Raw genomic sequence first — 14345 nt, 5'->3', positions numbered from 1 at the left:
CTAATGAGAAAAAAAATCTTTACATCCGATGTTTCTGATAAAGATATTCAATATAATCTGTACATTTGCATGCATTTGTGTAAGTACATGCTATATACACACACCTAAGTTTATGTAGATATGTGCATATATAACTAATATATGTATACATACTCCAACAGATATATCAAAGATATGAACAAACACCTCTTAGCAAAGCTTTAAGAACAAAATAAAAAAGTTTGAAATCACTAATAATGATAGAAATACAAATCTAAACACTGAGATTTTTAACACAACTTGCAAAGTGGCAAAAGCCACACCAAAAAAAAGGCAATGGGCTGTGGAATGATAAACATATAATACACTGCTGAAGCTGCAAATGATGAATTGGAAAGCAATTTGGAATTATGCAAATAAAGTGACTAACAATGTTCATAATCTTTGTTTATTACTGGGTTTATTTCTCAAGGCAGCCATAGATAAAAAAAATTCTCAAACTCTATAGTAGCACTTTTTTTGTTAGCAACAAATTGGAAACAAAGTAGATCCCTATAAATTGGGGAATCTGGTATATGAATGGAGTAGTCAAATAGTACCGTGCTATGTGAAAAAATGACTGCGATGCTTTCAGGTAAAAAGAAAATAATATAAAGAACCAGAACATTATAAATGGAAAGAATAGCTACATAACAAAATAAAATAAAAAGCATAAGTAGGGCAGCTAGGTGGCGCAGTGGATGGAGCACCGGCCCTGGAGTCAGGAGTACTTGAGTTCAAATCCAGCCTCAGACACTTAATAATTACCTAGTTGTTGGGCCTTGGGCAAGCCACTTAACCCCACTGCCTCACAAAAAAAAAAAAAGTATATGTAACAAAATTATAAAGATCAAGTAGAGATATGAGAGGATTTCCCCAACCCATCCCTTCATGGAGATGGGATGTCAATAGTACATGTTTTCAGAATTTTTCTATGTATTGATCAGTTTGCTAATTATTTTCATTCTAAAAGATTCTATTTGTAATATGAGACAGCTTGCTAAGGGAGGAGAGAAAGGGGGCTTGGGGACACCTGTATAACTATGATGATATAAGAAACAAACAAATCAATAAAAAACTTATTTTTAATTGGGGGTAAAAATAACCTATTTAAGGAGGTTAAATTGTAAAAGAAAGAAAAGGAAAAAAATAAAGTTCATCGAACCCAATTTCTGCTATAGTCTATTCCCTTTCTTTTATAGGTGGTGAAACTGAGTTCTGAGATAAGTGAGTAATCCAAGGTCACACAGCAAATAAGAGAGATGGAATTTGAACCTAGGTTTAATGGACTCCAAATCTAGTACCTTTTTTACTGTATGGTATCTTCAACCTATAATGTGATCAATTTTATAACTTCTATTATATATTACCAGACACCATGTTCTCAAAAAAATACTATGCCAATTATATTTGCACTACTAATATAATAGAATGCCTATTTACCATTAGACCCATCAACACTGAATTTTATAATTTCAAATTATTTTTGCTAAGGTTATGGAAATGTCTGTTTTAATTTGCATTTTCCCTCCTTTCCACCTGCTTGACTGAGAACTTTATCTCATATTCTACTGAAAAAGTTCAGGTCATTCATTGAGGGGCCTTCTCCCCATCTCATATGCTCCCCACTCATTTCTTATTATTCAGGTTCCTTCTCTCATTATCTTCTTCATCCATATCTCACCTGAAGAGGTAGCCCTACTCCTTGCTAAGGCCAACTCTTCTGTTTAAACAAGTGACCCATTCTATCCCATCTCCTCTGGCTGGTTGTCCCCTCTATTATCCCTATTCTTTTACTTCTCCCCCCTTTAATGATTGCTTCCCTACTGCCTACAAATATGCCCCATGTCTCCCTCATTTTCAAAAGTCCTTCACATGATTCTTCCACCTTCAGTAACTATTGTCCCACGCCTCTTCTGCTATTTGTGGCTAAACTCAAGGAGGTTATCTAAAGTAGATACCTCTATTTTCTCTTCTATTACTCTCTTAATCCTCCATAACCTGGTTTCTGATCACATTATCCAACCAAAACTGCTCTCTCCACAGTTCTCTTAATCATCAAATCCAAAGGTCTCTTTTCAAAATCTTACTCCTGGACCTCTCTGTAGCCTTAGATACAGTCGAACACGCTCCTCTCTTTGATATTCTTAAGATTTCAGTGTCCTTCACTGAATCTTCATTAATGTCACTCCCACAGAGCTCTGACCTGGGTCTTCTTTTCTCCATCCATACTGGTAATCTCATCTCCTAAGGATGTAATCATCTCTATGCTAATTAGTCTCCAATTTAAACTTCCTTCTTACTATCAAGAGCACCACTGTCCTCTCATACTCCATCTTTCTTCTCCATGCTTGTGCACTGGTTGTCACCCATACCAATAATGCTCTGCTTCCTTACTTCAGCCTCTGAGTTTCCCTGGCTTCCTTCAAAATTCAGCTGGAGGCCTCTCTTAATACCCTCTGACAACTCCCACTGTATACTAGTGTTTTTCCTCTGTGATCATACAAGATATATAGAGAGTATATATTCACAGTTGTTGCAGAAAGTTTTCCTTATTAGACTGAGTAGTTCCTTGCCTTCAAGGAATGAGAAAAGTCTGGCACAAAGGAGCATTTAATGGAAGTTTTTTTAATTGAAATGAAAAATATTCTATGCCCAAAAGCTTAAAATTTGTTGAAAAATTAATACCCACTTAAAACAAATACACAGTAACTTATGAATAAGTGTAAAACAACAAAGCAAAAATTATATCTTGGCATAAAAAAAAGATTAACATGCATGAAGGACCCAAAAAATTGAATTGACAAATTCAGACACAGAATTGAAAGTAGATTTCCAGTTACTGCAGAATTATGCTGAGTAATAGAGGAAAATTAGATCTGAAAGACAAATTAGGAAGTCAATTTTGTTCTCTGAAACTTCAAATCCAAAGGGAAATATAGGAGTACATTGACATTTTATATAACCTATTTTTTGAATTTAAAAAATGTTTTTGAAATTTAAAATTTTATGAGGAAAAGTAGAAAAGCTACAGTGGTTTTCAGGGATAACTTTTTATGATTTTCATTTACATCTATAGTTGTCGGTCACAGGCAATGGGGTAGAAAAAGAATGGCTCTATGACAACCTACTTTTTTCTTTAATTATAATCCAAGCATGACTTGGTAAGGGCTTTGACTAAGTTTTTAGAAATGAAAGTCCAATATAAGGGGAAATATAGGAAATAAAGATAAGAAGAGTGTAAAAGATGTCAAAGCCATAAGCCTAGAAAACTAAGGAGATGAAATAATTATACATTTTTCTTTTACCTTCCCAAAGTAAGTTAAATAATGACATACTTTGTCTAACCACACATATTTCAGACAACAGGCATAGTTAATGAATTATAGGGTCAGCTTAGCTTGAACTAATCTGAATATTAAAAAAAAGAATTTTTAAATGAAAAAATCCTACTAAATCTCAGAAGTTAATGCTTTAAAAAGTCCTTTTTATGTGACAAAAATATCTAAAGGAATTATTCTACTACAAATAGGAAAATTCTACAATTGCCAAATATTAAACCAACATATTAAAGAATAAGCAGCATGTTATATTCAACAGGTGATGAGTTTAACACATAAAAGATTTATTTTTTGAAGTTTTATAACTATTTGACTATAATTTCAAAAATGATAATCCTGGGTGAGATAGGTGAGTTCAACCTAGCAATCTAGAAGCCTTCTCATAAATTATTTTATGAAATGTGTTAACAAAGGGACTTTGACATGTTAGAAAATGTGGAAAAATGAAGGGATCCCATTCAACTAATATCTGTTTTATTGATATAGTACTTTTAAATCTTTCACTGTGTTGCCCAACTGGAACTGGTCAGTTGGATTCTCTTTGGGGCAGCTGGTATAGTTTGTCCATGATTAACAAAGAGGAACATGTCCTCAGGATGATGATGTCATTGATTTGCAAGTGAATTGCATTTAAGTGAGGCTGATTTTCTCCTCCAGAGCCATCTGAGTTCAATGCCAAGATTTAGATCAGGAGAACAAGAAATGGTCCCAGTTGCAGTGGGAGACCTTGACCTTTTTAAGTTAAGGTCTTTCCCAGGCTTACTTTGACTGAGGCAAAACCCATTCAGTGATTAAGGCTAGGTAAGAAATCAGGAAAAGAATGTATTCTTTTACCTAATCAAAAAAAAAAAATCAATCTGGGAGAGGAAGAGTCAAGAAGACTTGGGGAAAGACCTTAGCTTAAAATGGCCAAGGTCTTCTATTACATCTGGGGCCATCTCCAGTAGTACTGATCAATATCTTGCCACCAAACTCAGATGGCTCCAGAAGAGAAAGCGAAGCTGGTGACTTTGCACAAACCTTTCTCACTTGAATCCAATTCACTTGAAAGTCATCACCTTCCTGATGCCATGGTACTCTTGAAGAAAAAAAAGACAAACAACTTAAGTCTTATCATGTAATAGAGTCTTTTGGACCACAAAACTCCTATTCAAAATACATAAAATCCCAGAATCCAGTGAAACATCTTCCTGGAGATCTGAAGATAAAGCTTAACACATAAACAAAAGTAGCTAATGTATCCTCAAATAAGCAACAACTAAATTCAAAAAATAGGCAAAAAATATCAAGAAATAAATGCCTTAATGCTGGTGATAGTTACCATATCTAACCATAATTATCTAACTTTAACAAGTCATACCTGTTGCAAATTTTGCAGGTAAATTCATCAGCATTTTTCCTGGTTCTGGCTGTGACTTCTGTGCCTGAATAAATGAGGCTAACTTCTGCTTTCTTTCTTTTTTTCCTCTCTTTTATATTCAGTTTCTGATGCACATGCTTATGATGCCTGCTCAACTGACGTCTGTATTTGAATGTCTGGTCACATAATGAACAAAGAAAGGCCCTGGCTTTCTTGTGTTTGGACATATGGATCTTCAAATCTGTTCTATACAAATGGGAAGGAAAAAACAATAATCAAAAATAGAAGAATTCATGGAAAAATAATTTTCAACAAGAAGTGCAATTCTATATACTAAAAACTGCCAAATAAACCCCTCCCTAACAACTCAAAAACCTTACATTTTGGATACAAGATAGCAGGCCTAGTAACTAACTAGTCCCTCACCCAACCTATTAGGAGACTAATATAATTTTTAACATATCCATGCTGAACAAATTCAATAAAAAATTTTCCAAGACAGCTTCAAGCAATCAAAATAAGGACACCACACTGTTCTATGCAATACTTTTTGTTCAAGAGTCTTACAGTAATTTATAATTAGATTTATTTTTTATGGTAAACCAAAGTCTAAAATCATTTAATCATAATTATCAAAATCATTGATTTAAAACTAGAAAATATCTGGTCCAATAAGTTATCTTCTAAGACATGCAATCATATTCCTTATGATTGTAAAAATCTATTTTGTTCTTGACCATAGAATTAAGAGTAGCAATTTAATCAATTTAAGTAATGACCTCATATGTATTTTATTACTAGTAAGGATGATCTTAGGAAGCAGATCGACATTAAAATAACATACTTATATACATTTCTACTAAAATTACACAATAAGCAGCAATTTCATCTTAATGAATGCATGATGTAGGGAATAGCATTATTCCTGTAACGTTATCCTTTCACTGAAAACAGCGTAAGACAAAGAATAAGAATGATTCTGTTAGACTGTACAGGGACAACACCCTTGGCCTACTGGACAATAATATTACATCATATTGAACTCAGTCATGTAATACTATTACAACTTTCTGAAATGAAGGGATCAGAAAATAAACAAAATAATATGCTTATTTGAAAGATCACCTTCCAAAGTTCAAGAAATTGTTTTAAATAGCTCAGCCTGTAAAACTATATTAATAGGTCCTTTAAAAAACACATACTCTTGACACCACCAATGAATGGGAGTATGCCAAATGATTAGAAAGAAAAAGAAAAAAATCTGGAAAAACTCTGAAATGAAAGTCAAGAGTAATGCCTTAAGGGGCAGCTAGGTGGCAAAGTGGATAGAGCACTGGCCCTGGAGTCAGGAGGACCTGAGTTAAAGGCTGACCTCGGACACTTAATAATTACCTAGCTGTGTGATCTTGGGCAAGTCACCTAACCCCACTGCCTTCCAAAAAAGGGAAAAAAAATGAAAAGAGTAACACACTAAGAAATGAAAGAGAAGGTAATTTCTGAAAATTAAATGATTAAATGAGGAGATGAATCATTTAAATAATTTTCAGGTTTTCCCAAAGAATAGAAATATTTCTGAATAAATCAAATTACCATCAGAGAAAAGAATATAAAGACTCTATGACGCTACACATATTATAAATATAATTCATATGATCTGAAAGGCAATATAATAACTCTAACAAAAATTTCTGAGATTTTTGTCAAAAAGAAGGTGACTTTACACTAAATTCTTTGCGTGATTAGGTGCTTAAGCATTATTCTACCATTTGCATAATCTAGCCATTAAAATCATAACTAACCAAGACAAAAGTTACTAATTTGATTTTTTTAAGTCTTATTTTTATGTTTTCGCCTAAATTCAACCTCTATTTTCTTTAAAACACAAAAAACAACAACAAATACCTCTTTCCCCAGAATTCTAGTATACCTACAGTCTTCTTCTGCCATTCTACTCCCAATTTCCCCATCTGCTCTTAATCCTTAAAATTAATTTTGTAAGAGAGTTGTGATAAAGGTTACCTACATTCTGACGAACTTTTTTTCACACTCAGTACATGGATGTGTGTTGGCATTATAGTCATGCGTACTATTCAGATGTTTGTGGACCTTAGGCCAATCACGATCTGTTTTAAAGATTTAAAAAACAAAAATAAATAAATGAATTTAAAGGCATTTTAAACTATAAATTTTGGTTAACTTTAATATTAGAGGCTATCAGAAAATTCTTTTTATTTTGACTACATACAGTATATGTACTACATTATAATATAGATTATCTCCACTAAAGTTCTCAGATGTCACATTATTAAAGCCTATGCGAGTTTGAGGGGCAAATTCTAAGAATTTCTAACAAGCAGGAAAATCTTCAAATATGATACTAATAATTGTTCTGTATATCTTGCTTTAAGGATCAGCCTGAGTTGAGAGAGATCACCAGGAAACTGGTCACCAGATGAAATTTTTGGTAACAATGCATGAAAACTGCTTGAGACATGAAGGGATTGTAATCTGCAAAGAGAGGAAATCAATCACTAATCTTTTCTGATGTATTTACACAGATACATCACTAGATACCAAATAGTCTAGGTGCTATCAAAAAGTGTAATTCAAGCAATAATGCATCATAAATGCAGCTACTGCTAGCAAAGTGATTTCCCTGAAGTCTCCATAATCTACCTTGAGCAATCTCTCTTGAACATCAGTCTTGCTCCTCTATTTTTTGCTCTTCTGCTTACCTTCAATCTGTGTATCATCCAGAAATGACCACTAACACATTCAAAAGAATACTTACTGCTTTGTTTTCAATGCCTACTGGGTGGCTAATCTCCTATGGTATTAAAGTGACAATGCCTGTATTTTTGTTCCTGGAAAATTTACTGATAAGAATTTTTAACAAATTACAAATCCTCCATTGTTTAACCAAAAGTTACATTCTCTTTCATTCTAGTGAAATCATAAAATCATAGCTCTAAAGCTAGAAAAGAACTCAAAAATTAGCAAATTTTTTTGTGGGAACAAGATAGGTAGTCAGTCAATGGGGCCTTTTTTTTGGCCCAACATGATTTAGTATAGTAAAAGGAAAAATGATAACTTGACAGAAACAGCAGCAAATCAGAATCATTACTAGAAACTGTAAATGTACTGTCCAAAAAGATAAGAGAATCTGTTTGCAGGTTATTGATTTAACCTTGTTTGGGGGTTCTGATAGACCTTGAGTAAGTTAGCATAGCAATCACTGAATATAAATCAACCATGTACAGTATCTATTTACCATATAAATTCACTGCTATGGAATTTATATTTTTATTGTCTTAAAAAACAAGAAGGAAACAAGAGTATTTTTACATTTAAAGTAAGAATTTAGTTTATTTCTGAAAGGAAAAAGACAGAGCTAACTACTCAAAAATACTTGTCTGTTACAAGTTCTAAAAATGTATGTGCCAAAATGAACAGGGGCAGAGGAATTATTGAATAAAAAAGTTTAAATATCAGTAGAGGTGAAATTAACCAAATCATTAACCTCAAAGAGATAAATTTCTTGCAAACTAAAAAAAATCACTAAATTGGCAAAACTAGATTTTAAAAATCAGAACTTACTTAAAAGGTTTTTAAAGGACCCTTTTTTATATTTTAATGTCATTTTTTTCAAGTGACTACAGGATATAGAGAGAATAAAATTAACAGCATTTAACTTGGAGAAGTTACTGATTAATAGGAGTAAAAATATAAACTGCACCAAAAAAGTAGTTTTCCTACTTTTTTTTTTTTTTGCAAGGCAATGGGGCTTGCCCAAGGCCACACAGCTAGGTAATTATTAAGTGTTTGAGGCTGGATTTGAACTCAGGTACTCCTGACTCCAGGGTCCATAATCTATCCAATGTACCACCTAGCCTCCCCTCAAAAATAATTTTTACATAGATATTTCTATTAGAACATATTTATATGAAATTGCCCTGTAATTATCACAAGCTGTAAGAATCTGATAGCAAAATCTGTTGCATTAGGAAACTATGAGTACATCACTGTTAATGTCTAACACAGAATACTTTGTTAAATGATGAGCTTATGTGCTAAAGACAACTCCACAGAACTCACCGATAAAATCACAATGAGGGCATTTAAACAAACCCTCATTATGGCAGGCCAAGGGGAGGTTTTCTGCTGGTTCTGTCTCATAAAGGGCTTTGCCTTCCCGATGCTGAAGAGCACTCTTCCTCCCATGGTGACTCGCCTTATGCATTTTCCAGGCACTTTGGGTCATAAAAACCTTCTCACACTTTAGGCACCGGTAGCTCCTCTTCACTTGCTTATGAGATTTCAAGTGTTTCTCCATTAAATTCCACTCAGTCACATTGAAATTACAGTAAGGACACTGGAATCCTTGATTTCCATTATGGCATCTATCATGTATTTCAAGGGCATCTTTGGACATGAACTGCTGTTTACAAGAAGCACATATATGTCTTTCATCACCACTCTTTAGGGAGTAAATATCTTTCAGTGGTTGAGTAGAGTTACTTTTGTCAGTTGTGTCTCTTTTATAACTTTTACCCATTTCTTGTTTTGTGCCTAATTTGGGTACTTTTTGTTCTATGCCTAGAGTTTTCACACTAGAAATGCGGCACAAACCAAGAGACATCAGATGCTCACACTGGGCTTCTTCATCTTCCTTGCTTTTTTTAGATTCTGAGAGGTCTGGTGAATAGGACAGTGCATTAGAAACCATAGAACAGGGTTCTTCCAAATGAAATTGCCCAGATTCTTCTTCAAATAATGTGTTTACATCACATGTGTTAGGTGTATGGGTATTGTCACTGTTATTGTCGAGGCTTATATCACAGCATTCAGGACTCATGTTATGAAGCATTCTGTACATGGGCAACAGGAATGACATTTTTTCCAGATTCTCTTCATTTTCTTTGTTTTCTTGACTAATTTCATCTCCAATATTGTAGGAATCATTTTCATCTGGATCTGTACTCATTTCTTGGCATTCAGAACTGGGATGGCATCCATCCTGTTCATGTATATTAAATACATGTGTCTTGATTTTGTTTTTTATGCTGCTGGTGAACTGGCAAAGTTTACACCTGTACACCTCTACAAGAAACATTTCTACCAGACTTGCAATTTTGGCTTCAAAGCCCTCTACAGATGAGGCCGATAGCTTGGATGTGGTGATTTCCTCGGGTAAATGAACAGTCACAGGTGGTATATATTGATATTTAAATTTAAATTCATTCATTTTCCAAAAGTACAGTCTATGAAAGCCTACAAATAAAAAGAGATTAAAAGGAGTTATGCAATGTTGCAAATAGTTAAGCCTAAGGAAGATTTGAGAAGATGGCAACAGTCTATGTATCTAAAAATGTGGAGCTTAATATAAATGAAGCCTTCTATTGCTGTTGTTAAGAGACACTAAGGCAGGAAATGAAAATTCTATTTAATCATTTTCTAAATAGATCAACTTCCAGAGTAGAAAAGACTTATTTATCAATAGGATCTTTAAAATTAATAATATATATTATATAATAAATATGTAATCTTTATATTTAAAAGTAAAAAAAACTAAAGATATTGAAAAGAAATTCAAGTGACCACTTGATAAATTTTATTCATTTTTTTAAAAAGTATATTACTTTCACTTCCTTTCTCTCTTCCGTACCCAGATAATTTTTTTCCTAGGGGAAAAATAAAAAAAAGAAAAGTAATTCAGTCAAATTAACCTAACCATCACACAAGTCTGCCAATACATTAAGACTCCTTGATGTAGGGGGCAGCTAGGTGGTGCAGTGGATAAAGTAGCGGCCCTGAAGTCAGGAGTACCTGGGTTCAAATCCTTTCTCAGACACTTAATAATTTACCTAGCTGTGTGGCCTTGGGCAAGCCACTTAACCCCATTTGCCTTGCAAAAAATTAAAAAAAAAAGACTCCTTGATGTCTACAAAGAAGGTGTGTTTTTTTCCCTTTTAAGTCAAATTCGAGCATTATAATTACACAGTATCCATTTTCTTTCTTCTAATTCTATTTACATTGTTATCTCCACAGAATATTTATTGGGTTCCTACCATGTGTAAGTTGCCAGATACAATGGCAAAATTCAAACAGTCTATACTCTAGGAACTTAGTCAACTGGGCAAAAACAATGTGTATGCAAATAGTCATTTCAAAAGGAAGAGTAAAAATGCTCTGGAGGGAGGGTGTGCAAAGGGCCTTCTTTAAAAAGGTGGTGGCAGCAATATGCTTTGAAAGATGGGGGGAGTTGGGGGCAGCTAGGTGGCACAGTACACTGGCCTGGGAGTAAGGAGGATCTGCATTCAAATTCAGTATCAGACTCTTAATAATTACCTAGTTATGTGACCTTGGGCAAGTCATTTAACCCCATTGCTTTTCAAAAACAACAACAAAAAAGACCACTTAAGCAAAGGCATACTCACAGGAGATGGTACAAAATTGTGTATAGGGAATAATTAAGTGGTTAGTTTGACTAGAAGAGAAAGTGCATGAAAATACAAAATGAGACTAGAAAGGTAGACAGTCAGATTGTTTAGGGCTTTAAATACCCATCTTAAAGACTTCATTTTTTAATCCTCAAAGTTACAGGGAACCATGAAAAATTCTTGACATAATTAGGTGTGTATGTTAGAAATAAGAATTTGATTGAATATAAATTGAAGCATATTTTAAACTTTATTTTTCGTGTGTGAGTGTATATTCTTTTGCAACATGGCTAATATGGACCTATGCTTTCTGTGACTTCATATGTATAATTGATATCACATTGTTTGCTTTCTCAAAAGGTCAGGAAGAGAATTTGAAACTCAAATTTTTTAAAATGAATGTTTTAGTCATATGAAAAATTGTTCTAAATTACTACTGATTAGAGAAATGCAAATTAAAGCATCTCTGAGTTACCACTTCCTACCTCTCAGATAGGTCAATATGACTGGAAAGGACAATGATCAGTGTTGAAAAGGATGTAGGAAATCTGGGACATTAATGCATTGTTTGTGGAGTTGTGAGCTGATCCAACCTTTCTGGAGAGTAATTTGGAATTTATGCCCAAAGGGCAATAAAAATGTGCATACCCTTTGATCCAGTAATACCACTACTGGGTCTATACCCTGAAGAGATCATGAAAAAGGGTAAAAATATCACTTGTGCAAAAATCTTCATAGCAACTGTTTGTGATGGGAAAGAATTGGAAATCGAGGGGATGGCCCTCATTTAGAGAATGGCTGAACAAATTGTGGTATATGTATCTTATGAAACACTATTGTTCTGGGGCGGCTAGATGGTGCAGTGGATAAAGCACCGGCCCTGGAGTCAGGAGTACCTGGGTTCAAATCCGGTCTCAGACACTTATTACCTAGCCGTGTGGCCTTGGGCAAGTCACTTAACCCCATTGCCTTGCAAAAACCTAAAAAAACCCCACTATTATTGTTCTATTAGAAACGAGGAGGGATGGGATTTCAGAGCTGCCTGGAAAGACTTACATGAACCGATGCTGAGCAAGACGAGTAGAACCAGAACAACATTATACAACCTAACAGCAATATAGGGATCACCCTTAATGAACTTGCTTATTCCATCAGTTCAATAATCAGGGACAATTTTGGAGTATCTGCAATGGAGAATACCATCTGTATCCAGAGAAAGAACTGTGGAGTTTAAACAAAGACCAAAGACTATCACCTTCAATTTTTTAAGGAAAATGGTTGTCATACATAATTTTGTCTTACATAATTTTACTATCTCTAATATTTTATTTTTTCCTCAAGGATAGGTTTTTTTTCCCTCTCAACACATTCAATTTTGATCAATACATAGTATGGAAACAATGTAAAGATTATCAGATTGCCTTTTGTGGGGGAAGGGAAGGGAGGATAGGGGAAAAATTGTAAAATTCAAAACCTTACAAAAAATGATAGGTAGAAACTACTATTGTATATAATTGGAGAACAAATAAAGTATTTATATAATTTTTTTAAAAATTAAAGTTAAAAATGTTTACATAAAATTGGAAAATATTTAATGAATTTAAAAAATAGATTTAAAAATATCAGTTTGGCAACAGTATGGAAGATAATTGTAGCAGTGAAACAGTGGAAACAATGAGAATAATTAAGAAATATTTCAACTGATCAAGAAAGGGGTTTGAACTAAGATAGAGGATTTGTGAGTAGAAACATACCAGAGATGTTATGGAAACAAGACTGACAAAACTTGGCAAATGATTGGATGTTAGGGCTGAGAAAGAAGAAGAGTCAAGAATGACAACAATATTGTAAACTTTGGTAATACATTAATTCCTTGGATAACTTTTAAGAGAATCTGGAGCCAAGATCATACATCTCTTCCAGCATGTACTTCTCAAGTTGGAACTTGTTCTGAGGCTTGCTTGTCCAAAAATTACAAATTGGTCTATTGGTACATCTAACTACTCCTAGCATGTTTCATATCTATAAATCCTAGACATGCTGTTGTCTACTCATGCTAACCATGTAGTCCCCAGCTCCTGCTTTCTACTTCTAGCTCTGGGAATAATAATGAAATCAATACAGTAGTTTCTGGAAAGGGGATAACAATGGCTTCATTATCTGGTGTGGTGATGCCTCTTTCTCCACTTGAATGTAAGCTCCTAGATAAGGGGATAGTTTCTCACTTTTTGTCTCAGTAACAACAATACCCAGCACATAGATTTTTAATAAAATCCTTTTCAATTATTTACTCATAAGAAAATTGATTTTCAATTAAAATTAGAAAGTTTAGAGCTGAGATGTAGTTTAGAAAGAAATAGAAGTTCTGTGTTAAGAATGGATTTCACTTTAAGGTATCTGAGTTCAAATCCCAGAACACTGCTTACACCTTGATCAAAACACTTTATCTCTTAGGGCCTCTAGTTTCCTTATGTGGAAAATAAGAGGGTTGAAGTACGTGACTTTTTGAATTCATTCTAGCTCTAAAAATTTTTTTTTTCAAGGCAATGGGGTTAAGTAGCTTGCCCAAGGTCACACGGCTAGGCAATTATTAAGTGTCTGGGGTCGGATTTGAACCCAGGTACTCCTGACTCCAAGGATGGTGCTCTATCCATTGCGCCACCTAGCCGCCCCTCTGTTGCTTTTGAGATACCCACAAAAAAGACATACAGATGGAAATAGTCAGCACGCAGTTGATAATAAGAACACAGTTAAGAGGGACATAATTTGGAAGTCATGTGAACAAAGAAAAATAATTGGACATGATAACTGATTCTACCTCCACACCAACTACCTTATCTATCTAAGCAGGATTCAGTCTTTGGTCCTTACCAGTGAGTCCCTGAATTTTTATGTCTTGAGGAGTTCCAGTCATGAGGTATGGCTTGCCTCCAGATGATTTGTTTTATGAGAGAAAGAGGAGGAAAAGGGAAAAGGGATGGATGAATAGTGGAAGAAGGGGAAAGGATTCACTATTTTTCATAATTGAAATGTACTAAGAAGAGTATAAATGAAAATGAAAGAAGGAATGAAAGGAGAGGGCTCCTCAAGAACCTCCCTTTTATCTGAACTGAGAAACACACAAACAGAAAGTTTATTGTAGAAGACACTAAACTCATCAGAATAACAGCTAAGGACAGAGGGAGG

The 14345-nt window shown here is 34.2% G+C and overlaps 1 protein-coding gene across 3 annotated transcripts in view; it reads right to left on the bottom strand.

The window, feature by feature from the left end:
- Positions 1-14345, bottom strand: part of LOC141503420 (uncharacterized) — a 75500-nt gene that overhangs the window by 43472 nt on the left and 17683 nt on the right. For 2 of the 3 annotated variants that reach the window (XM_074208655.1, XM_074208656.1), the window contains exons 2-4: positions 8815-9990; positions 6743-6842; positions 4720-4965 (exon numbers count right to left, since the gene is read on the bottom strand). In XM_074208655.1, the coding sequence (XP_074064756.1) occupies positions 4720-4965; positions 6743-6842; positions 8815-9964 (1496 nt within the window). In that variant the 5' untranslated portion in view covers positions 9965-9990. Of the gene's footprint in view, positions 1-4719; positions 4966-6742; positions 6843-8814; positions 9991-12215; positions 12376-14345 lie in introns of those variants that run through there. The other variant, XM_074208657.1, reaches the window with a different exon arrangement.

The sequence above is a fragment of the Macrotis lagotis genome, chromosome X (genome assembly GCF_037893015.1).
Source record: "Macrotis lagotis isolate mMagLag1 chromosome X, bilby.v1.9.chrom.fasta, whole genome shotgun sequence".
Taxonomy (NCBI): domain Eukaryota; kingdom Metazoa; phylum Chordata; class Mammalia; order Peramelemorphia; family Peramelidae; genus Macrotis; species Macrotis lagotis.
Note: the sequence above shows the minus strand (reverse complement) of the source record. Positions and strands in the feature narration are given on the sequence as shown.